Source organism: Somniosus microcephalus, chromosome 21, assembly GCF_052327205.1.
Source record: "Somniosus microcephalus isolate GS21.2 chromosome 21, FLI_Smic_1.0, whole genome shotgun sequence".
Classification (NCBI taxonomy): Eukaryota; Metazoa; Chordata; class Chondrichthyes; order Squaliformes; family Somniosidae; genus Somniosus; species Somniosus microcephalus.
The window spans coordinates 65,714,135-65,740,190 of record NC_141007.1 but is presented as its reverse complement, the minus strand read 5'-3'; the positions used below and the strand labels follow the sequence as shown (position 1 = coordinate 65,740,190).

General features: G+C 43.8%; 1 protein-coding gene across 6 annotated transcripts in view; it reads right to left on the bottom strand.

Annotated features, from left to right (window-relative positions):
* LOC147102895 (endonuclease V-like) overlaps window positions 1-26,056 on the bottom strand; it is a 305,524-nt gene that overhangs the window by 202,806 nt on the left and 76,662 nt on the right. For all 6 annotated transcript variants that reach the window (XR_015073151.1, XM_085963804.1, XM_085963801.1 and 3 more), the window contains one exon: window positions 20,658-20,746. Coding sequence is in view for 5 of the 6 variants with exons in the window: in XM_085963804.1 (XP_085819930.1) it covers window positions 20,696-20,746 (51 nt within the window). In the remaining variant the exon portion in view is untranslated. The remainder of the gene's footprint in view (window positions 1-20,657; window positions 20,747-26,056) is intronic.

Here is a 26,056-nt window from a genome sequence, read left to right as displayed (position 1 = left end):
AGGGGCAGGCTGGCTACTCCACCCATACTTATGTTTTCATATAGTAAAGCTTTTAAAATACTTTAAGCTCTCACTTTTGTGCCAATATTCTTTACCTTCTTCTCTTAAAGATGCTGAGTTTTGCTGGGATATCGTTCGACAATTAACAGCACCTCATCCAAGTGGCCAATTTTCATACATTTGAGCATTATTCAACTGTGGACTGTATCGAAACTGAGCCTGATCCTGCCCTCACCGACATCCATACACATACTCAGGAAACCCCACAAGCTGAGGAACAGCTTCAGTAAGACTGACACAGCACCGCAAAAGCAGACAACTCAAACTGCATTCTTAAATGTAGGCATGTGGCATGCAATAATCACATTTCTAAAGGACTGTTGATGTTGGTCCCAAATGCTGATAGTAATTCATGGTTAAATGATGCAAGTAATAGTGTGCTGTGGGTTTATTTATATCATAAAGTTATTGAAATAGTAATAAATATACCAAGATTAATATTGTGCACTGGTCTGTAATTCAGGGGCTGCACAGAGACTGGTCTGTAATCCAGGAATTGGCACAGAGGGTTTTTTAAGGCATTTTGGACAGTGGCACAGATTGGGGGTATAATGGTACTTCTGTTTGATTTTATTATTTTACGTCAAGTTTGAGAAGTGAAGGAAACCAGGAATTGTGCCGAGTGAACTTGCACTGTGGCTCCATCGCTTGTTTTGTTTCTGACATTGTTGAAATATAACATCTGTATACAGAACTGGGACTTCTGTGATTCACATCCTCATATATGAGCTGATATACTAATACGGCTGAATATTTCAACAGTAAAGACATCATTCCAGCAGTGTGGCTCCCTAAAGTCTCACGTGGCAGCCATTTGAAATTTCACCTTTCAAAAGGATTCCACACATGTCCACTGTAGACAGTGTGAATGCTGCAACCACTGAGGAGTTCTTTGGGCAAATTCAGTCAGGCTGCACTCCCCGAGTGTGAGTCAGAGAGGGCTATAACACGTGTTAGGGCTGTAACACCACAGCTCCAGCTCTCCAACCTGCACTCTTGAATACTGAGGTTGTGCTCCTGAAATTTAGTGGGGTGATTCTAAGGTAGAACTTCTACTCCTTTATGGGATGGAGGTCGGGCTTTCTGGAAGTGGAGGGGTCAGAAATTGCTGTGGAATCTGTTTCCGCTGGGTTTTCTCCCCTTCTTGGGTTACACGGCAAGTTTCAGTGGAGGAGAGAGATGCTTCTTTTGTCCACTCCTTCCGTTCCGACATTAGTTCTGGAGGCATGTCTTGGTGGGGGGGATCCCAGAATCCCCTATAAATCCTGCCAGATACACCATCAATACTGTAGTGTATGTAACTGTTCTACCTTTAAGAGAACTATTGTATGTAACCGTCCACCTTTAAGAGAACTATTTTAGGTGTGGCACTACTTTATCTTGGCTGCTGTATACTGTAATACCGACGGTGACCACACCGGTATATAAGTGCTGTGTCAGGATTTATTGGGCAGATTCGCCCTGACCTTCGAATAGTAAAGTCCTGTTAAAGTTACTCTTGTAGTCTGTGTATTAATTCGTCATAATACCTACAGACTTTACAGTGGCGACGAGTTCGATCTTACCCTGCGGCAACAATACTTCCGAAGCAGTTAACGAGCGTCGAGAAGAGGCAACCGCCCTCGTCGTTCTGCTGAGAGAAAACTCGAGTCTGCAGAGCAAGGAAGAAGGAAGAATTCAGACACGAAGCCTTCCATCAGCAACAGGCACTGATTGTCCCTTCTGCCACGGTGGTGAGTGAGCCGATCAGCACGAGAAGCAAGTCGGCCACGGTGACTGTGAGTAAAGGGAAAATAAAAAAAATAAACGGAGGATAAGGGCGGTGAACTCGACCACGGTCGGGGGGAAAGGAGCCGGACAGAAGTCGGGCCCAGAGGCGCTGAGACTGGGGCAGCGTGGAGCACGGAAGCCGCGGTACAAGTGGGCTGGGAGACGCAACGGCGTCGTGAGACAGCTAGACCGCGACCGGCGAAAAAGGCCGGGCAGCTACCGAGGCCACGAAGCGCTGCGACCGGGATCGTAAGGCGCGGGAAGATATAAAAATAAATAAATCGCGGAGAACTCAGCCGCAGCCGGGGAGGAAAGCACCGGACTGCGAGAGGGCTGGGAGGCGCGATTGGAAGCCGCTGAGGGAGAGACAGAGCCCGAGCGAGCGGGAGAGACAGAGCCCGAGCGAGGGAGACCGAGCGAGATCCAGCCCGCGGCTGGAACTGTTCGCCGTCAACGGGTTGTACCCAGCGCCGGTTGCCCTGCCGAGAAAAGGGAACAACAGAGCCCGAGCGAGGGAGACTGAGCGAGATCCAGCCCGCGGCTGGAACTGTTCGCCATCAACGGGTTGTCCCCAGCGCCGGTTGCCTTGCCGAGAAAAGGGAACAAGGAACGCACTGAAGCCGACGCGCAGGCTGCGAACCCCGGAGACTGAGCGAGATCCAGCCCGCGGCTGGAACTGTTCGCCGTCAACGGGTTGTCCCCAGCGCCGGTTGCCCTGCCGAGAAAAGGGAACAAGGAACGCACTGAAGCCGACGCGCAGGCTGCGAACCCCGAAAGCCAGTGGTCGTCGCCCGAGGGAAAAGCTTACCCCTCCCGCCAGGGGAAGAAACGCGGGAAGCCGCCAGTAGGCGGGGAAGAAGACAGAAGCGGGAAACCGCCATTTTGAAAGTGGGCGGGGAAAGAAGACAAGCGCGGGAAACCGCCATTTTGAAAAAAAAAAAGTTAAAGAAATATTTCGTTGTTGTTTCTCAGGAAGAGTGTGAAGATGCCTAAGCGTAGTAACATCAACGGTTTCGATTCCGATGTGGAAGATTGGGCCACGTATGTAGAACGCATCGAGATATATTGTAAGGTCAATAAGATAGCAAATTATGACAAAGCTCTAACCTTACTAAACTCAATGGGTGCGAAGACATAGATACATAGATACATAGAAGATAGGAGCAGGAGTAGGCCATTCGGCCCTTCGTGCCTGCTCCGCCATTCGATGAGATCATGGCTGATCCTTTAATTCAGTATCCCGTCCCCGCCTTCTCTCCGTAACCCTTAACCCCTTTTGCCCGTAGAAATATATCTAATTCCCTCTTAAATATATTTAATGAGCTGGCGTACACTGCCCTCTGTGGCAATGAGTTCCACAGGTTCACCACTCTCTGAGTGAAGAAATTCCCCCTCATCTCTGTCCTAAATGGTTTAGCCCTTATCCTTAAATTATGTCCTCTAGTTCTGTTCTCACCCGCCAAGGGAAACATTCCTTCTGCATCCAGTCTGTCTAGACCTGTCAGAATTTTATACACTTCTATGAGGTCCCCTCTCAATCTTCTAAACTCCAGTGTGTACATCCCTAAACTACATAGTCTCTCCTCATAGGTCATTCCCGCCATTCCTGGTATCAGCCTGGTGAATCGCCGCTGCACCCCCTCCATGGCAAGAACATCCTTCCTCAGATGAGGCGACCAAAACTGTACACAGTACTCGAGGTGTGGTCTCACCAGTGCCCTGTACAGCTGCAGCAAGGTATCCCTGTTCCTGTATTCTAACCCTTTTGCTATGAAGGCCAGCATACCGTTTGCCTTCTTGACCGCCTGTTGCACCTGCATGCTCGCCTTCAGTGACTGGTGTACAAGAACACCCAGGTCTCTCTGTACTTCCCCCTCTCCCAATCTATTGCCATTTAAATAATAATTTGCCCTCCCGTTCCTGCACCCAAGGTGGATAACTTCGCACTTGTCCACATTATAGTGCATCTGCCATTTATCCGCCCAATCGCCCAGTCTGTCCAAATCGCTCTGGAGCTTCCTGGTCTCTTCCTCTGAGCCCACCCCCCCTCCTAGTTTAGTGTCGTCTGCAAATTTGGAAATGCTGCATCCGACTCCCTGATCCAGGTCATTAATGTAAATTGTGAACAGCTGGGGGCCCAGGACAGATCCCTGTGGTACCCCACTTGTTACTGCCTGCCATTCAGAAAATGAGCTGTTTATTCCAACTCTCTGTTTTCTATCTGACAGCCAGTTCCCTATCCACGCCAAAACTTTCCCCTTTATCCCATGAGCCTCAATTTTCCATGCTAATCTTTTATGTGGGACCTTATCGAAGGCCTTTTGGAAGTCCAGGTACACCACATCTACTGGCTCTCCCCCATCTATTCTACCAGTTACTCCCTCAAAAAATTCCAATAGATTAGTCAAGCACGATTTACCCTTTGTAAATCCATGTTGACTCTGTCCTATCCTGTCCCCATTTGCTAAGTGCTCCGCTATTTCATCCTTAATGATGGACTCCAGCATTTTGCCCACAACTGATGTAAGGCTTACAGGTCTGTAATTACCTGCTTTTTCCCTACCCCCCTTTTTGAATAGTGGGGTAACGTTAGCTACCCTCCAATCCATCGGCACTGTTCCCGAGTCTAATGAATTCTGAAAAATCATCCTTAGTGCATCCGCTATCTCTAGGGCCACCTCCTTCAGTACCCTAGGATGCATGTTATCAGGCCCTGGGGATTTGTCCACCTTCAATCCCTTTAGCTTCCTTAACACCATATCCTTAGAGATATTGATTTGCGTCAGTTCCTCCTTTGCCAATGTCCCTATTTTTCCCGATATCCCAGGGAGGTTTTTTGTGTCTTCCTTCGTAAAGACTGACCCAAAGTATGCATTTAGTTGATCTGCCATTTCCTTATTTCCCATTATATATTCCCCCGTATCTGACTGCAATGGACCAACTTTGGTTTTCACCAGTCTTTTCCTTTTGATATACTTATAAAAGCTTTTGGAGTTAGTTTTTATATTTTCCGCCAGCTTGTTTTCGTAAGCTATTTTGCCCCTCTTGATTATGCCCTTTGCCCTCCTTTGCTCTATCTTAAACTGTTCCCAATCTTCCGCTCTGGCGCTTTTTTTGGCTATTTTATACGCCCTATCTTTGGATTTTATGCTGTCTCTAATTTCCCCTGTTATCCACGGTTGAGTCACCTTTTTAGATTTCCTTTTATGCCAGATTGGTATAAACAATTTTTGCAATTTTGTCATTCTATCTTTAAATGTTTGCCATTGTTTATCTACCTCCAGTCCTCCCAGGAACGTTGTCCAATCAGACCTACTCAGTTCCCGTCTCATGGCATCATAATTCCCCTTGTTTAAATTCAGGACCTTAGTCTCTGAGTCAATTTCTTCGCTCTCCATTTCGAGTGAGAAATCGATCATGTTATGATCGCTCTGACCCAAGGGTCCCCGTACAACAAGATTACTGATTAGTCCCTTCTCATTGCACAGTACCCAGTCCAATATAGCCTGTTCCCGAGTTGGTTCCTCGACATATTGATCCAGATAACCATCCCTCAAACACTCAAGGAATTCCTCCTCCTCATTATTTTTACTGATTAGGCTAGTCCAATCTATATGTAAGTTAAAGTCACCTATGATGACAGCTGTGCTCTTATTGCACGCTTCTCTAATTTCCCTCGTGATGCCCTCCCTAACCTCTATTTTACTATTTGGAGGCCTATATACCACTCCTATTAATGTTTTTCGCCCCTCGCTATTTCTTAGCTCCACCCATATAGATTCTGTATTAACTGAGTTAATATCCTTCCTTTCAATTGCATTTATCCCCTCTTTTACTAGCAATGCTACCCCTCCTCCCTTTCTTTTTTGTCGATCCTTCCTAAATACTGAATACCCCTGTATGTTAAGCTCCCAGCCCTGCTCACCCTGCAACCATGTTTCCGTAATCCCAATTAGGTCATAATTATTAACCTCTATTTCCACAGCTAATTCATCTACCTTGTTCCTGATGCTTCTCGCATTAAGGTATAAAACCCTCAGGCTTTTTTTATGCTCACATTTTTTATGAATTAGTTTGGCCCTTTGTTTTTTGTTCCTCACCCTTTTATCATTTATTTCTGTCTGCCTTTCACTTTCCTCTATTTCACTACATAGGTTTCTAGCCCCCTGCCATACTAGTTTAAATGCTCCCGAACTGCTTTATCAAGTTATACGGGTTATTGAAGCATCTTCTATCACCAGCTAAACCGGCGGATCAGTCTTTCGCTAATATTGTTGCTGTCCTGAAGGATCATTTTAACCCCGCACCGCTGATGTTAGCGGAACGATCAAAATTTTACGTGAGAACGCAACGAAAAGAGGAAAGCAACGCGGAGTACCTGGTTGAACTGCGTAGGCTAGCAAAATACTGTCAGTTTGAGGTAAATCTGACAGAGGCACTGAGAGACAAGTTCGTGTGCGGGATGTCGAAGGAAGGAACACAAAAACGACTGCTCGAAGAGAACGATCTTACACTTGATAAGGCTGTCCTTATTGCAGCATCGCACGAAGCCGCAGCGAGAGGCACGGCGGAAATGCAGCGGAAGACAGCGGTACTCAGTGTGGATCAAATGACTTCGGGTACAACGAAATGTTATCGTTGTGGGAAGACAACACACGACCAGAACCAATGCTGGTTTAAAAACCAGGAATGTAGAAAATGTGGCAAGCTTGGTCACATAGCTAAGGTATGCCGGTCAGGAGAGAAGACCAGCAATAATAAGTCACCGCAGAAGAAGTACAGAAAGGTACATAAGGTGACTGGGAAGAGTCCAGATGAACAGAATTCAGACTCAGACTCCAACAGCAAGGAACTGAGTAGTCTGAGGATTCACAATGTGAGTAAAGAAGCTGACCGACAAACTATCTGGGTCACACTACAGATTGCAAAAGTCCAAGTGAAGATGGAAGTGGACACCGGATCGGCATTGACGGTCATGAATAAGCAAGATTACAAAAAGTTATTCAAACATATTCCCCTACGGGATACGGAGACAGTATTGCAGACATACACGGGGCACAGAGTATACCCCATCAGAAAGATAGAAGTCAAGGTGAGATACAAGGAGAAAGATCACCAAGGGATGGACATGTATGTGCTGCCCAAGGGAGGTCCACCACTTCTGGGACGGGAGTGGATCAGGAAAATAAAGATAGACTGGCATTCACTAAACACAATGACGGTAGATTCCGGAAAGGAAGATGTCAAACCTGAGCGGTTGTCCAGAATATTGGACGAAGCTAAAGAGGTATTCCAGCAAGGACTGGGAACACTGAGAGGAATTAAAGCAAAAATCAAGATTGCAGAACATGCAAGCCCTAAATTTTTCAAAGCCAGATCGGTACCTTACGCGATACGACCTGCTGTGGAGGCAGAACTGGAAGAGCTTGAACGTTCAGGGGTACTGTCTAAGGTGGACTGGAGTGAGTGGGCCACGCCCATTGTTCCCGTCATGAAGTCTTCATCAAGTAACAAGCCAGGGGGACCGGGGAAGGTCCGCATCTGCGGAGACTTCAAGATCACAGTTAATCCGGTGCTTCACACGGTACAATACCCGCTCCCGCGGATTGAGGATATCTTTGCTTCATTGTCTGGCGGGAAACACTTCACCAAGATAGACCTGGCACAAGCATACTTACAAATGGAAGTCGAGGAAGAGTCGCGCCAGTATCTCACAATCAACACGCACAGAGGCTTGTATCGTTATAATAGACTGGTTTTTGGAGTAGCTTCGGCTCCAGCAATTTGGCAGAGGGCCATGGAGCAGGTCTTACAGGGTATTCCAAGCACGCAGTGTTACTTGGACGATATCCTGATTACGGGAGAAGACAAGGAGGAACACCTCACAAATTTGAAACTGGTGCTCACCAGGTTGAAGGAATATGGCCTTCGAGTTAATCGCCAGAAATGCGAGTTCTTCCAGAAACGGATCTCGTACTGCGGTCATGTCATTGACCAAGCGGGGCTGCACAAGTTACCTGACCAGATAGAAGCTGTCGTGAAGGCCCCCGCTCCGGAAAATGTATCACAGTTGAGATCGTTTCTGGGGTTGATTAATTATTACCACAAGTTTCTGCCAAATCTATCCACGGTGCTGCATCCGCTGAATGCTCTGTTGCGGAAAGAAGTACCATGGAAGTGGAGCGAGGACTGTAAGAAGGCCTTTCGCAGAAGCAAGGCGTTGATTACCTCTGAGGAAGTGTTGGCTCATTTCAACCCAACGTTACCTCTTCGTCTAGCTTGTGATGCTTCCCCTTATGGAATTGGAGCAGTACTTTCACACAAGTTACCAAATGGCTCGGAAAGGCCAGTCGCATTTGCGTCCCGATCATTGACCTCCGCTGAGCGAAATTATGCTCAGATAGATAGGGAGGCCCTCAGCCTTGTGTGGGGAGTAAAGAAATTCAATCATTACCTGCAGGGCAAGAAGTTCACATTACTGACAGACCACCAGCCATTGGTGTCCATATTCAACCCTAACAAGGCCGTTTCCACTATGACAGCGCAAAGGCTACAGAGGTGGTCCGTGTTACTTGGGGCACACCAATATGACATCGAATACAAAAGGTCCAAACAGCATGGAAATGCTGATGGGTTATCGCGCCTACCGTTGCCAGTAGTAGAAGAGGCGGCTACAGTGGACCCGGTAGAGATGTTCCACTCATCCATAGTGGAATGTCTACCAGTAACAAATTCGATGATCGAAAATGAAACAAGAAATGACCCGACTCTCTCACGAGTCTACGATTTAACAGTGGAGGGATGGCCAGCACATGGCGAACCAACGCTGCCCGCATTTTCGCAAAGAAAAGAACAGCTGTCAGTGTGCCGAGGAACCTTGATGTGTGGATCTAGAGTGGTGATTCCACCCAAACTTCAGCAGAAGGTGCTAAAGGAGCTTCACGAGGGGCATCTGGGTGGAGTGAAAATGAAGAACCTAGCAAGAGCGTTTGTGTGGTGGCCAGGTATTGATGGAGACATCGAAGAAATAACCAAGAGCTGTCTAGGATGCCAGAAGGTCCAAAACGCGCCACCACAAGCTCCTCTGCATCCATGGGAGTGGCCCTCATCTCCTTGGCAAAGGGTACACGTCGACTTTGCTGGTCCATTTATGGACTCAATGTTTCTAATCGCGGTGGATGCACACTCCAAGTGGCCGGAGGTAATAAAGATGTCCTCCACCATCACGGAAAAAACCATCACAGTATTAAGGACCATATTTGCCAGGAATGGGCTGCCGGAACAGATCTGTTCTGATAATGGACCGCAATTTGTGTCCGAAGAATTCAGGAAGTTCTTAAAAAGGAATGGGGTCAAGCACTACACGTCAGCCCCATACCATCCCGCCACCAATGGATTAGCTGAAAGGTTTGTCCAGACCTTCAAGAAGGCCATAAAGGCCATGGGTAATGAAGACATCAACCTACAACATAAGGTAGATAACTTCTTGTTGGCGTACAGGAATGCAACACATGCGGTCACAAACCAAACTCCCGCCATGATGTTTTTCATTAGAAGACTAAGATGCCGGCTGGATTTGATTAAGCCAAACGTCAGAAGGGACGTAGAGAACCGGCAATTTCAGGGCATGAATGAAAGGCCAACTAGATCCTTTCAGATAGGTCAACAAGTTTTGGCCCGGGACTACCGTACCGAGAAATGGCAGCCTGGAACTATTGGGAAAAGGCTAGGGCCGCTGATGTATACCGTGGACATTGGTGACAGCATAATAAGGCGCCATGTTGACCAGATCATAGGGTCATCCACAAAGGACCAACCTACTCCACAACCTTACACGGCTAATGTTGAAGCAGAGATACCCAGAGCACCTACCTCCGATCTGGTAATACTGGAATCAGATGAACCTGACACTGTCCTTCAAGCCGAATCGACCTTGCCAGAAGAACCTACTACCCCGCCGAAAACTACTACACCACCGAGGCGTTATCCGGACAGAGTCAGGAAGCCTCCAGAGAGACTGAATCTGTGAACTGTTTTGCATAAGTTGTATATATGTTATGATGTTATGTTAATGGGGAATAAGTATGTTGTAAGCTAAAAAGGGAGGATTGTAGTGTATGTAACTGTTCTACCTTTAAGAGAACTATTGTATGTAACCGTCCACCTTTAAGAGAACTATTTTAGGTGTGGCACTACTTTATCTTGGCTGCTGTATACTGTAATACCGACGGTGACCACACCGGTATATAAGTGCTGTGTCAGGATTTATTGGGCAGATTCGCCCTGACCTTCGAATAGTAAAGTCCTGTTAAAGTTACTCTTGTAGTCTGTGTATTAATTCGTCATAATACCTACAGACTTTACAAATACGATCTGAAGGAAGCAGGGATACATGCCATTGTGGGTCCCACTAAGAATTCAAAGGGATCAATTGTGATTTGATTATCATAGAGCACAAAAAGAGGTAATTCGGCCCATTGTGCCTGTGCTGGCTCTTTGAAAGATCTATCTAATTAGTCCCACTCCCCGCAGCTCTGCAGATTTTGCCGTTTCAAGTATTTATCCAGTTCCCTTTTGAAAGTTACTATTGAATCTGCTTCCACCACCCTTTCAGGTAGTGCATTCCAGATCACAACAACTCACTGCATAAATTTTTTTTAATTTTTATCTCCCGCCTGGTTCTTTTGACAAAGGCCCACCATCAAGAAAGCAGCATCTAAAAGGAGAATGAGGAAGCAGGGCCTTCGGCCACACCCGTTTCATTCCCAGCAGAGCAGCAAGGAGCCGCTCTGAAATCCCGGCAAGTCCTTGGGTGCCCTTGTAACACTGGTACTGGTATGGGCCTCCACCCTAATATTTAAACAACCCTAGCCTGGGATGGGCTCATGCCAGAAACAAGGCCGTGGGTGGAAGTTCCACCTCGCTGCACTTCCAGGGGTGTAATGGCACCAGTGGAATTTCTAACAATAATGGTATAAAGATGCTTCAAGGAAGCTTGATTTTCCCTTTTGTGTCAAACATGTCTAGTGCCCTCAAAGCACTCGTAATTCTCTAAGAATGCCAAGTCTGTCCAAGGACTGAGTATCTGTCCGTGCATCTCGCACTTAGGATACAAGTAAAAATGTGTCATTGACAGGTGATCCCTCTTTCACCTCTAACCTACAACCTGCCTGTCTGCAGCTTTTCTTGTCTTTCTCTATTTAACCAACATTATAAATCTCCTGTCTTACTCTTTGCAACTTTGGTAGGTCTTGCCCCTTCATCGAGGTTTCTCAATTTTAAAAATTGCACTGAAAGAATATAGTATTGATGAGCAGCTGTACATGCACAGCTGATGGGCAGAGACTGTGAGGTTCTGCTGCTGGTGTAGACATGAGGGTGGGCCGGGATAGCACTAAGAGCTACAACATTCGTGCCCTGCAGTGCTATTGCCAAACTCCTTTTTTGGGGGGAGGCACAGGTATGGTAAAAACTTAAGCCAAAGTTCAGGTGCTACAAAAATTCAGATGGTTGATTCCAAATTATTTGTAAAATTATACAATTATTGTCCAAACGAGTGAGTCAATGCCAGTGGGCCTTCACCACAACAAGCTGCCTGACAACTGAAAAGACTTGTTTGTGTCCCCCACAATTAGACTGTATTTGTAACTGTCAACGTTTCTGACAGTTTGCAATGCTGACTGGGACGACAGACTTTATGACATTAATATTTAATTAACATTTCATTATGATGGCCAAAGGATTTTTGCACATCATAAATATTCACTGACTTCCAGCCCATAATCCTTCAATTAGTGATACTTGCAGCCTGGCACAAGCTTTAATGCTATGTCTGTCAACACAGATTCCCAGCCTACAGAATTGCAATGTCAGAATTCAGACATGTTAATGCTATCTTAATCCTTACTACTAAATTTCAAAATGCTGAAAACCAAGTGCCATCTGACTGGTGGACCCTTTCTCATTTGTAATCTCCAAACTCTTATTGATTTAATACAATAATATATTTTCCTTCTGCTGGATCCGGAGAGATTAAAGTTTACATTTATTTTGAATAGATTAATTGCAAAGTTGAAATATTTTTAAGTAAACCTGAAAATTACACTGACACACTTTTTCATACATTTTAATGGAGGTGGCGGGAGAAGGAAGATGATCGAAACTTACTGTAACAGAAGGTAATCAGTATGCAAACCACATCACAATAGTAAAACTCTAGTTGATCTCTCATTGTGTTGCACAAGGGGAGTCGAGACCAGTTGTAGTTGTTAGGTGAAGCAGGGTTAGGGGGAAAATTGGACCAGGGGACACAGATGTAATTTAGTCCCCCATTTTAACGTCATATGTTCTGTCCCTATTTTTTATACATTACTTTGGTTTGTTTATTTTAAATTTATCGTTAAATAGCAAAACTTGAAATGGATCTGGGAAGCAGACAAGCAGAGTTGGTTGAAGCATTGGAGTTTCTCTGCAGTACAGACTGAGGAGTTGGAGAGGCATAAATGAGGCACTGCACCACCACTCGTGCCAGGAGGACTTAATTACATCGTTATAAGTTTAAATAGGCAGTTTCTATTATAAATGTGATGCTAGGAATTTATAATAGAAAAAGTGTGACAAAAATGTGACGAGAGGAAATAAAGCTTTGTAGACAAGTAGCGCATGCTTTATATCATCTATTTATAGATGATATAAAGCAAATTTACCACCCCTTTTGTCCACTTAGTGACTTTTGCTGAGTATAGTTAGACACTCTTCAGTAACACACACAATTGGCCTTCGTCATGTGTGAGCAAGACACTAATGTCACCAGTCTATTTGACTCTTGGAGGAGGAGCTTTACAACCGGACCTGATCTTGTACTCTGGCGAAAGGTCACCGACCTGAAACGTTAACTCTGTTTCTCTCTCCACAGATGCTGCCTGACCTGCTGAGTATTTCCAGCATTTTCTGTTTTTGTTTCTAATCTTGTACTCATCTGACATCCAAACAGGTGCAGATGCCACTGGAGAATTATTAGCAGCAGAAACCTTGGCTGATTTTTTTTCTCTCTCTTCCCTAGACAAAGGGACACTGAGGTCAATGACAGCACCTCCCGGCTGAGAAAACATAATGCAGCACAGCTCAGTAGTACACGGCATCATGCATTTATTCCACTGAACCACTGGGAACCATGTACAGTTGGTTTCTAAAACACATCAAAGCAGTGCTTAGAGGAAACTTTTTCAGTAAGATGTTCTTTAAGGTAAAAGATGGGATAGACTGCCAGCCCATGGCGATCTGCAGTGCACATATCACGTTATAACATCAGTGTAGGTTAATAACCCTTTACAGTAGTGTACAAAGTCAATTCTGTACCACATCTGAAAACTATAAAAGGTGAGATATTTTCATTTATTTTGAGAATGCAATTGATAACACAATCCAAACTTGTTCTGTATAATATTCTTTAATATAATTCAAAGAATCTTTTATTTGATAAGCTGTGAAGGAAAACAGATTCGTATGCTTCCAAATGCAAAGGAAATTTAAGATATTATTATTATATGCTGCTTCCAGCAGTACGAGCCTGTATTTAGATTCCAACAGTAGAACCAGCATCTAAGCTGCACTGCCATGTATTTATTTTCTCTGTGCAATCAATGCAGTTTTATAGAGTCAGAGAATTGTACAGCACAGAAGGAGGCCTTTTGGCCCATTGAAAAAGCTATCCAAACAGTCCCAATCCCCTGTTCTTGTATCTATATTACAGTCTGTGTTGGAAATCAAAATGTTGCAAGACAATAAAAAACAATGCAAAAAATTACTTAAGTATTAAATGGTAAAACTTCAAACAGAACTTCACAGAAAGTGAAGGTGGAATAAACAATAAACATGTAACAAAACACAATGGTCATCTAGTAGGACTACAGGATAAATTTCCAATCATTGAGGTTACTATACCAATGTTTAATGTGGCAACACTACATTCCTTCGTGCACTGTTTTTACACAGGCATCAACCCATTTATTTTAAACTAGCTGGGGGGGCCCTGCGTTGCCAGGACTGTTTTGGGCCGGGCGGTTTAAATCGAGTCCCAGGCTTTGGGGCCTGTCTGTCTGTCCCTGTGTGAATCTGCTGCCGGGCAACATTTTAAATCGAGTCCCAGGCTTTCGGGCCTGTCTCTGTGTCCCTCTGTGAATCTGCTGCCGGGCAACATTTCTACCTTTTAATACCTTGAAAGATGAAAGTGAAAGTACTTATAAAACATTTTTGGTAAATCTTATGTTATTTTTAAAAGAGATACTAACTTTTTCGAAGCTGGATTAGCAGATTTTGAGCTGGAAGTAGTTAAAGCAATGGCTGCCAGATCCCTGAGATGAAAACGATTAGTGCCGCCCACACACATACCGATTGGCCAACCATCAGGTGACTGAACTATAGGATTGGTCAATCATGACGGCACAGGATTAGCAGATAATGAGTTTAATTTTGAAGGCTTTTTGCATAACGCGCGAACAATTTTTGTCCGACCGAAAAGTAAATACGCTTACGACTGTCCTGGAATGGTAAGCTTTCTTTGGACGTAACGCACGCATAGGTACGCTCTATAACTTTCGAGTGTATAGCTGGACAGACACACCGAAGTACAGACAGACAGATAGGCAGACAGATCAATCCTTTTATATATATATAGATAGATAGATGCGTTAATACCTCATAAAAATAGCTCCTACAGAAATGTAGCATGTGCAGTTAAGCATTGTGCGCGAACTTCACTGATCAGAGGTTCTATTCTTATATCAAGCCAAACAATCATAGAATGGTACAATAGCAAAATACTGCGGATGCTGGAAATCTGAAATAACAACAGAAAATGCTGGAAACACTCAGCAGGTCAGGCAGCATCCGTGGAGAGAGAAACAGAGTTAATATTTCAGGTCAGAGCTGGAAAAAGTTAAAGATGTAACAGGTTTTAAGCAGGTGCAGAGGCAGGGAAAGGGGGGAGTGGAGGAAAGAACAAAAGGGACGGTCTGTGATTGGGTGGAAGGTAGGGAGAGATTAAATGTTACAAATGGGGATGGCAGAATCTTCAACAGCTGCCGCCTGAAAAAATAGGGGCATGGGTTATGGTCTGAAATTGTTGAACTCAATGTTGAGTCCAGAAGTCTGTAAAGTGCCTAATAGAAAGCTGAGGTGCTGTTCCTCGAACTTACGCTGAGCTTCATTGGAACAATGTAAGAAGCCCAGGACAGAGAGATCAGAGTGGGAGTGGAGCGGAGAATTAAAGTGACAAGCGACCGGAAGCTCGGGGTCACCCTTATGGACTGAACGGAGGTGTTCCGCAAAGCGGTCACCCAATCTGCATTTGGTCTCCCCAATGCAGAGGAAACCACATCGTGAGCAGCGAATATAGTATATTAAATTGCAAGAAGTACAAGTAAATCGCTGTTTCACCTGGAAGGAGTGTTTGGGGCCCTGGACGGTGGGAAGGGAGGAGGTAAAAGGGCAGGTGTTGCATCTCCTGCACTTGCACAGGAAGGTGCCGTGCGGAGGGGAGGGGCTGTTGGGGGTGATTGAGGAGTGAACCAGGGTGTTGCGGAGGGAGCGGTCTCTTCGGAATGCTGAAAGGGGAGAGGAAGAAGTGTTTAGTGGTGGGATCACGCTGGAGGTGGTGGAAATGGCGGAGGATGATCTGTTGAATGTGGAGGCTGGTGGGGTGAAAGGTGAGGAAAAGGGGGACCCTATCGTGGTTCTGGGAGGGAGGGGAAGGGGTGAGAGCAGAAGTGCAGGAAATTGAACGGACACGGTCGAGGGCCATGACAACCACGGTAGAGGGGAATCTTCGGTTGAGGAAAAAGAAAGATATATCGGAAGCACTAGTATGGAAGGTGGCATCGTCAGAACAGAGGCGGCGGAGATGGAGAAACTGGGAGAATGGAATAGAGTCCTTACAGGAAGCGGGGTGGGAGGAAGTGTAGTCCAGGTAGCTGTGGGAGTCAGTGGGCTTATAGTGGATGTTTGTCGATAGCCTATTCCCAGAAATGGAGACAGAGAAGTCGAGGAAGGGAAGGGAAGAGTCGGAGATGGACCATGTGAAGGTGAGGGAAGGGTGGAAATTGGAAGCAAAGTGAATGAAATTGTCTAGGTCAGGGCGAGAGCAGGAAACGGCACCGATACAGTCATCAATGTACCGGAAAAAGAGGTGAGGGAGGGGACCTGAGTAGGACTGGAACAAAGAATGTTCCACATATCCCACAAAAATCCTAGAATAGTACAGCACTGAAAGAGGCCATTTGGCCCATCGAGTCTGCAGTGGCTCTTTCGAAGAGCAATCCAGTTAGCCCCACTTCACCGCTCTTTCCCCCTATCCCTGCAAATTTTTCACCTTCAAGTATTTATTGAATCTGTATCCACCGCCACATCAGGCAGTACATTCCAAATTCTGACCACTTGTTGCGTAAAAAAGTTTTTCCTCACGTCGCCTCTGGTTCTTTTGCGAATCACCTTAAATGTGTGCCCTCTGGTTATCGAACTTCAGCCACTGGAAACAGTTTCTCTTTATTTGCTCTATCTAAATCCTTCATGATTTTAAAACAGTGCTTTATCAAAGGCCTTTTGAAAGTCCTCTATTATTACATGCTTGTCCAAGTGGCTGCTAATTTTCTCCCGGATTATTGTTTCTAAAAGCTTTCCCACCACCGACATTAAACTGACTATCCTGTAATTGCCAGGTTTATCCTTCTCCCATTCTTTGAACAAGGGTGTAACATTTGCAATCCTCCAGTCCTTTGGCACCACCCCTGTTTCTAAGGAAGATTGGAAGGTTGTGGCCAGCACCTCCGTAATTTCTACCCTTACTTCCCTCAGCAACCTAGATGCATCCCATCCGGACCAGGTGACTTATTCACTTTAAGTACTGCGAGGCTTTCTATTACCTCCTCTTTATCAATGGCTCTAATCGCTTCATATTAAGCTAGCATAAATGCCTGATGACAAATCACAAGCATATTGAAGTGTAGCCACTGTTGTCCTGTAAGCAAATGCGGCAGCCAATTTGCATGTGGCACCATGCCGTCACAGACTCCCTGATGAATCTTAGCCTACATAGACTGGAATTTCTCAGACAAATCAAGGTAAGTACACTTCTGCTTGTATGTGGAGTTGAGTGCGAAACAGAGTGGGCACAGTCTTTATTCGGTGAAAGCATCTCTCTTCATTAGATCATTTCTTTCAGAAAATAACATTTTGGGATACAGTATATGAGTAATTTGAGACATGACATGTGGTAAGTGTAGCATGCTTGGGAGGAAAAAGGTGACTTTGGACCTATGGTTCCCAAAGCTCTCCACCGCTGGGGGTTTTCCTCGACTCATGTCTGGGTCTGTTGTAGACTAATTGATAGAGATTGATTGCTATGATTAGTCAACAACTCCATTATCATTGTATCATGTGACTACCAGGATGGTAGATGGCAAACGATATGAATCTTGATCCTTTTTTGTCTAGCAATTCCTATGTCCATCTTCTTTCCCAATATAATATAAAAAAGTGAGATTTCTTTAGGGACACTCATTGGGTGACAAACAAAAGAGGCCTGTGCCCAAAACTTTACAAATGATTATCAGATCTGAATAATTCAATAGTATTGAAATATTTTTGAACTAAAAATAACAGCATAACATAATAACTGGTTTTACAGTTGTCCCTATAAATGAGGAGCTGGTAAAGACAGAATTGCAAAGATACAGTAAACACTGGCAAGGGACATGTTTTCAGGAATAGTCTGAAAATGAATACATAAATAGATATTGCTGAGAAATAAGGAGAAAGCAGCAAGTGCAAGTCAAAGTGGTTAAATGTGGAAGTAGAAGAGACAAACAAAATATTTAAAAGGAATATGGAACAGAAAATAAATACAAGCATAAGCTGATGAATACTAAAGAGAAAATTAGGCAAGAGAAGAGGAAACTACTACACACTGCCAAAAGGAAATTCCAGGTATGCAAGTCGCTAGCACAGTGTTAAGGAAGCTGGGGCACTTAAAAAATAAGTGGGAAGACTTGCGATCGACGCGGTTGGGGGGCTGAGCTTCTAAATAACTTATCAGTATTCTGCAGTCAAACTCCATGTGCTTCTAACAGAATTTCTAACATAACCAGCTTAGTAGTGGACGTGTACTAAGAAAATAGAGATATTGAAGACTGATGAAACACCAGGTCCGGCCGGCAGATACATATATAGATTCCCCCCCCTCCACCCCGAGTTAAGAGTTAAAAATGAATGAGAAGGAGCAACTGAAGCTAGCTAACCTAATTCTGATTTTCACAAAAGGCCAGAGAAATGAATGCAGAAATATAGTCCAGTAAACCTAACATTAGTAGTAGCACTGATACTGGAACCTCTGATAAGGGATCAAATTCAAGACAAAGTGCATGAGTCTAATATTATTTACAAGAGGGAGTCATAATATATAAATTAAGTGGACTTCTTTGAAGATATCATAATGTTAGGCGATTCTAGACTTTCAATACTTTACAAGGCGCTTGCATAGATGCTACTGCCCAGAATTTAGAATTAGGAAGGAAAATTGAACAGGCAACAAAAACTTGAGTGTGGTTATAAATAGCAACTGCTCATGATGGGAATGCAGTGAATTGAGGAGCTCCACGGGGATCAGTCTTTGGACTTCTGCCGTCCCCAGTCTTCACAAATTGCTCCAATAACAGAATTGTAAACAACATCTAACTTTAGTGATTATGTTACATTGTGTGGGAAGACAAAATGTATAATGTAGTATACAAGAGAATTCTCCAGTGAGTTCTTAAGCTGCACCTGACCTGAGAGATAACAACAACAACTTGTATTTATATAGTGCCTTTAACATAGTAAAACGTCCTAAGGCGCTTCACTGGAGTATTATAAGATAATCTATTACATATTAAATTATTACTTCATCAAAAACTTTTATGTTAAATTTGTTACTGTTATAGTACCTGTTATGCATATAGGTGGTGCTGTGATAGGAGTTTTTAATGTTATTGGGGTCACACCTTGCCTGTCACAGATTCAGCCAACTTGGTGTTCCACACAGTAGCTGCTTTTTTATACTGAGATTATAGGGTAAAAATACTTTAATTATTTATTTTAATTTATTCCTAACTTTTTACAGATTAAAAAAAAAATTCATTTAAATCAGTTTTTATACTTTTTCTCCCTTCTAGTCCGCCTGGTCCCACTTTTTTTGTTTCAGGTACAAGTCATTTTATTTATTTTCTCTTTCCCATTGTTCTGTTCCTTTTTAAATCATTTTCATCTGTAATATCTTCCAGTTCTGAGGAAGGGTCCATACCCAAAACATCTTGTCTGTTCTCTCCACAGTTGCTGCCTGATCTTTTTTAATTCATTCTCAGGATCTGGGCAACGCTGGAAAGACCACCATTTATTGCCCATCCCTAGTTGCCCTTGAGAAGGTGGTGGTGAGCTGCCTTCTTGACCCGCTGCAGTCTGTGTGGTGAAGGTACTCCCACAGTGTTGTTAGTTAGGGAGTTCCAGCATTTTGACCCAGTGATGATGAAGGAATGGTGATATATTCCCAAGTCTGGATGGTGTGTAACTTGGAGGGGAACTTGGAGGTGATTGTGTTCCCCTGCGCCTGCTGCTTTTGCCCTAGATGATGGAGGTCACGGGTTTGGGAGGTGCTATCAAAGAAGTCTTGCTGAGTTGCTGCAGTTCATCTTATAGGTAGCACACGCTGCAGCCAAAGTGTGACAGTGGTGGAGGGACTGGACGTCTGAGGTGGTAGTTGGACTGCCGATCCAGCGGACTGGATGGTGTTGAGCTTCTTGAGTGTTGTTGCAGCTGCACCCATCCAGGCAGGTGGAGCGTATTCCATCACACTCCTGACTTTGTGCAATGTAGGTGGTGGAGAGGTTTTGAGGTGTTTTCTGCATTTTGGTTTTGTTCCTGCTACCTCCATCTTCACCACCACCCAATGTCTCCCGCTGAGTGATGTGGTCGATATCTCCCCACTCCCAGTGCATTCACCCCTATTAGCTCCGGTCTCGAACGAAAGAAAATGCAGCCAGCTCCTCCATCGATATCTTGCACACCCCCCTCCTGCAGAGTCCCAGCTCACAGTGGATCTGCTCCACTTTGACTTGCATTGGCTGTGCTTGTTACGGCAGCAGCTGCAGCCCCACCTTGATGCAGCCATCCTGGCTGATATCTGCAACTGCTCCCCGCTCTGACCCACAGTGCGTTGATCCCAACCTATACCTGCTGGCTCTGTTGGCCCAGGCCCTGAATTGCTTTGCTTTATGTATGTTTTAAAAAAAATCTTGCAGTCTGATTGAAGTTTTTTTTTAAAAAACAGCAACTGATTTTATTAAAAAAATTAAATTTGGGGGGGGCATACATTCATTTAATATAATCTTGTGATATGGTCTCCCCCACCCCTTGCGCTTTCACTTCCACTCACCTCCTGCCTCTCCACTCTCCTGCCCTTCTCACTCCCTCTCTTACACCTTTCTCCCACTCTGCTCCCTGCCTCTTCTTCTCCCTAGTGTGAAGTGTTGATTTGAAGGTGAAATAGTTTTGCGTTAACATGACATGTTGACAGCTGATTAAACTATGTTTTCTCTGGTTCTGACAGAGTTGCTTACATTTTAAGTACTTTAACTAATTGTACTAATTCATCCTTCCATTCCTGTTGCTTGCTTCATAATCCAATGCTTTCTGCAGCATTACACATGGTTACCGTAGTTGCCCACATAATACAATTACTGCAGGCCATTCTGGGACCAGATTTCAGTGTAAATCTCATCATATTTTCCAGTTGGACCTACCTTGTAAGATTAACTTCCGACCACTATTTCCCCAACTGTCAGGGTACGTTAACGTTTTTCCGAATATATTCTCTGGATCTTATATCAGCCTGAAAAGTGAACGAGAAAAATTGCAGAGTGAAACTCAGATTTAAAGGTAACATAATGTTGCTTGTTACAAAAGCAGGATCATTAGACTGACTCATTCTCCAGCTTTACTGCATCAAGATATAATAGCCTCGAAATTCCATGCGGTGAGTTCCATGGCTTTTAGCGCCGACCGATGGTCTGGAGAGGTATGTACACCAGAATTTCCAGGGTCAGTTAGTTGCATATCCATGCGAGTAGTGATTGGCATAAAACCTGTGTAAAACGGGTGGAATCTGCCGGGGTGCATGGCAATTAGAATTCAGCTTTCAAAAGTCTATTTCTGGCTGAAGATTGCAGAAGTAGGCTAGGGGAGTAGCAGTTAAATAATGAACAGTTCCTGCCTCAGTGAGTTGACTGTCAAGTACCTTGACTGGATGTCTCACGGTTGTTTTTGTGCTACTTTACAAAAATGTCCAATTCAGAGCAACCTGGCAGAGGCAGCCAACCAAGGGACAAGGGTATGACACAGAGGCACAAGGAAGTGATTTTGCAGAGTCTGATCTGCAAACCCTCCTGGATGAAACAGAACATAGGAGAGACAGAGTACTGCACGTTTGTGACAGAAAACCTGCCAAAAAAGTGACTCGTGCCATGTGGAGTGAGGTGACGCTGGCACTCACTCCCGACTCTCTCACCAGACTGTGGACCAGTGCTGCAAAAAGTTCAATAACCTGACTAGGGCAGGCAAGGTCAACAGGGAATGCACCCTGCGCCAGAATTTCTGGGCTATTGTATCTCGGCGCAGACTGTGAGGGAAGTATCTGAGGATGTGCGACACTCACTTGTGGAAACCTTTTTCTTAGTTGCAGCCATCAATGCAGCGGTGACAGCTTATTTGGAACCCGCAGCAGACCCTCAGCCAAAAAGTGGCCAGGGACCAGTCAGAGCCTCAGCATTCATTGGAAGCACAGATTGCAGCCCTGGTGTCAATAGGGAACATATCAGACAGCACCCTGTGTACTGCCAAAAAAATGTTAGCTGCCCTGCTTATACATTGACATTACCCTGGAAGCAGTGTGGAATTTCAAGTCAATTAATCAAGTGTCATTTTAACAGTAATGTTGGTCAGAAGCTGAAGTCACCCTCGTGCTCCCATCACTGTGGAATGGGTAGAAGGAAGAAGTTTGTTCATGTGTACTGAAACATAGGCGCCAAACGCTGCTTACTGCCCTTCAACTGTAATGAAATTACCAGTCATTGAAAAGAGACGACAGGACAGTTAGCTCATTAGATGTGGGAACATATACAGCACATCATGTGACCTTTTATTTTATTGTTAAACTTAAATTTAAACTTTAAAACTTAGAAGTTTTAAAAAGCTTGCTACTCGCTGATTAGTTATAATATAGCTGGTGTGTGTTGCCTGTGGTGTAATACTCCCTGTTCCAAGCGAGCTCCCAAGTACACTTATTATGGCAGATCAGGAAAGTGATGCTGCGAGACTTGCGTCAGAGCAGCAGAAAAGACTGCATCAAACACAAGGCCCGCAAACACAAAACCTGCAGTGTAACAATGGCATAATGGAGCTAACAGTGCTTCTATATTGGATTCCATATTTACTATCAAATATAGTAACCTTTTTGGTCTGATTCATAAACACTGTATTTCACATTTTACCAAGTGTCAAGACAATAATAAATGAAGGATCCAGACACTGTACGAAACGGATTTGATCAAATTACTGGTACACTGTGATCCAAACAAATGTAATCTTCTTACTTTGGCTACGATAACTTCACTTTAATTACTCTGAGTCCTACTGACATGCCAAGTTGACTAAATTAATAGGCTTACAAGCTTACAAAAACACAGCTTCTGACTATTTTTACAGTCAGTGTTTGATTTGTAGGCAGCCAAAATTCCTGCCCTTTCTAATTTTAGTGAAAAAGTAGATGTAAGTATAATGTGGGGGAATATTGGCAGAAAGCTCGAATAAGCTACTCAGCTATTCAGTGCACCCTGTCCATTCGGATCCTTCCAAATATGGAGTAAAGAACATTAGCAAAAAGTGAAACAAAAAATATTTTTTGCTTGCGGAGACCATTAGTGATAAAGCTATGCGCTGTTGGATGAATTTGTGCACCGTTTCACAGCTCTACAGTCAATCGAGAAGGTTAGTCTACATTAGGCCTGTTGCTCGTGACTTGAACAAACGATATTACCACAACATTGATAGAAGTGAATAGTACACAGTAGCTTTTTCTTCTCAAAATGCATGGGTATAGTAGTAAGTGGAGAAGGAAAAGGACGAAAGGGCACCAGGGAGTGAGAGGGCATTGGAGGATCACAACTCATAGTTGCTACTACCCCAAGCAGCAAGTATGCAGCCACAGAGTCAGTTACCTGAGCAGGGTGGAGGGGCAGTGGACAATGAGGCTCAAGGTCACCAGACAGGCCATGCCTCAGGTGTGCCACATGGTCCATGAAGGCCTGCAGGGACAATTCATCACCTGAAATTCACCACTAGTAAATATCAACACTCCCTTCAATTTTAATGTCAGGGCCCTACGGGGACATCTCAGAGTGAGCCACATTGTTTGCCTTTTTGCCAGCTGATGGTTTCTTTTCTACACAAGGAAAAAATTACAGATTGCAAGATACAGTAATCAATGTTATTAAATTCTGTAGTGGTAGTAGTGTGTCTGTTTAATGTACGCTTCCAAAGTGTCTGCCTCTTGTGCTTTGTGAACATCTCTGGCTTGTCGTACATGTGCCTTACTAGTATGTGCTCCCCTAGTTCAAGGAACAGCATTGGCAAGTGGCTACATCATCATTTGACTAATTAGATCCCACATCAGGTATAGAAGGCCCACTACATGGGTTTCCGACAAACCCTAGTGAGCCTGCATGAGTGCCAGGAGTATCCTTTGCTGGAGTCTCTGTGCTTTGTGAGGTGGTACATAATGTCACTTGTTTCCCATATTACAACAAAAAGTACTTCACTGGCTGTAAAGCACTTTGAGACGTCCGGTGGTCGTGAAAGGCGCTATATAAATGCAAGTCAGTCTTTCTTTGTGCAGAGCTATGCAATGACGCAGAACAGCCACTGACATCAGTACAAACCAGCTGCTTCTGTGCTACACCACACACGCCAATGCTGGAGGGCATCGACTCATCATTCCCACTGATTGTGTCAACATAGAACAGTGGACATCTATGACGCCCTAGACTCCCTCTCTCATGGTTGTATGTCATGGTCTGTGTGGGATGAAGTGGGCCATGATTTCATCTTCAAGTAGGAGGTAATATCAGAGCTGTTCCTATTGTGCCCCGTCTTCTTGGCATTCAGTAAAATGTGAAATACAGTGTTTATGAATCAAAGAGGTTATTGATTATATTTAAAAGAAAATATATATATCAATCTACCTGCGTGTTATAGGAGAATGCAATGGTCGAGCTTAAGTATACGTGTGAAAGCACAACATTTGAAAAAAAGACTTCCATCAAATTGTGGAACATTTTTCTTCAATGAGGGATTGACAACATATAACAGTTTCAATAAAAAAGTCATTTTTCTATAGCTTTCAGTTCGACTGCTAACCTCCTAAAATGCTGCTAAAAGTGACACCACACCACGTGGGAAAGCTGAGTGGCAGTGGTATTTAATAATTGATTACTGTAGCTTTTCAAACTTGGCAGGTGTGACAGAGATTGTGCTGAGCAAAGGAACTTTTCTTTAATACACTTTTATGCTGCTGTCCACAGCCTAATGCAGAGAATTTATATCAGACACGTCGTGGCAAAACTGTGAATAAAGAAACTCGATGGCTGTTTGCAGATCTTTTTAAATGATAATGTGAATCAGATACAATAATAAGCTAACTGCAACACTGATAAGATTGATGGTTGCTCAATAATATGTTGGAGAATATAGATCAGGGGCCATTAACAAATCATAATGTATAAATTATGCTACATATGAAGAGCATAACAATGTAACGACGAAAGATATTGGGTGGAATTTCCTGTTTATTTGCGCCAAGAGACACGTGTAATCGGGGCATAAAACAAATACCCAGCATAAAAGATAGAGGGAACTCGGGCGTAAGTACGTGATTACACTATTCCCGAATTTCCTCGCTCTTACATGCTTCTCTATTGATCTCTACACCCGAAAGCATCTCGGCTCATTATAATGGCTCCGCCCTCAGGCTAAAGAGCCGTGACGTAAGAAAACTACTAGGCACTTGGTCTAAGCGTTAAACAAAGCTTTAATCAACTGTTTTACAACATGGCGGTCTAGTTGTGACCTTCACTAGTTGCTGTTAAGAATGTCCTGCGCAAGCTGGGCCCGTGCCCGAGTATTTATACTCTCCCTGGACAGCGCCACCCGTAGGCCGCTCAGTATTATTTCATAGGTCTTTCTTTCATGAATGACTGATTCGTGTCAAGCTGTACACGTGATTTTCCTGTAATTACACTGGCTCAAAACAAGTGTAAAATTAAGCCCAGAATTTTAAGCGCAGCACATTTTTTGTGTTGTTTTATTTCGATTTTTAAAAAAAAGTTTATCCTCACTGAGACCTGCTCTGTATTTTCTGTTTCTATGAATGCATTTTTATGGCATCAGTATAAGTCACATTAGAAATTAAAAAGATTCCACGATTGCATGTTCCTAAAGAGGCTGTGCCGAATGTGCGTGAATAATAGTTAGATGGCTTGAAACTTTAATTTTCATATTTAAATTAGAAATGTATGGCATGATCTTGGCGCTTTCCTCGAGCCCTGATTGGTTATATTGATTTCCAATTGTGGATGTTTATTTTTATGTTCTGTCACAGCTCCCGGTTCCAATGTGTCCAATTAGCTTTGCATAAGTTCCCTCCCTTAACTCCACCACCATTCTTTTAGTGTGTTTGGATGCATTTCACCTAGGCCTGCTTTACAGTTTCTTAATGACCACATGGCATAATTACCAATGCTATCATCTCTCAGGTTGGCAAATCAAAATCACTGTAAATAAAGGATTAGGATAATAAAAAGGCGGCAGTTGGGCTCTTCAAAGGTGAACTAAAACAAATCAGAAAATTAAATAGAAAAAGAATATCTCACAAAAAAGAAAATGTATATTCTTTTTGAAACTACACTGTGTTGCTTTCTATATAAATTGTATCAGTGTCTCTTTTTAGTGGAGGTGTCATCACATGTCAACAACATGCACAGCGTATCCTGACTGTCAGTTCCAGCATGCAGCTGTTTCCAACAAAGCAGAGGGAACGAAACCAATTCCATGTATATACAGTATTAAAATATACAATGTACATTTAGCA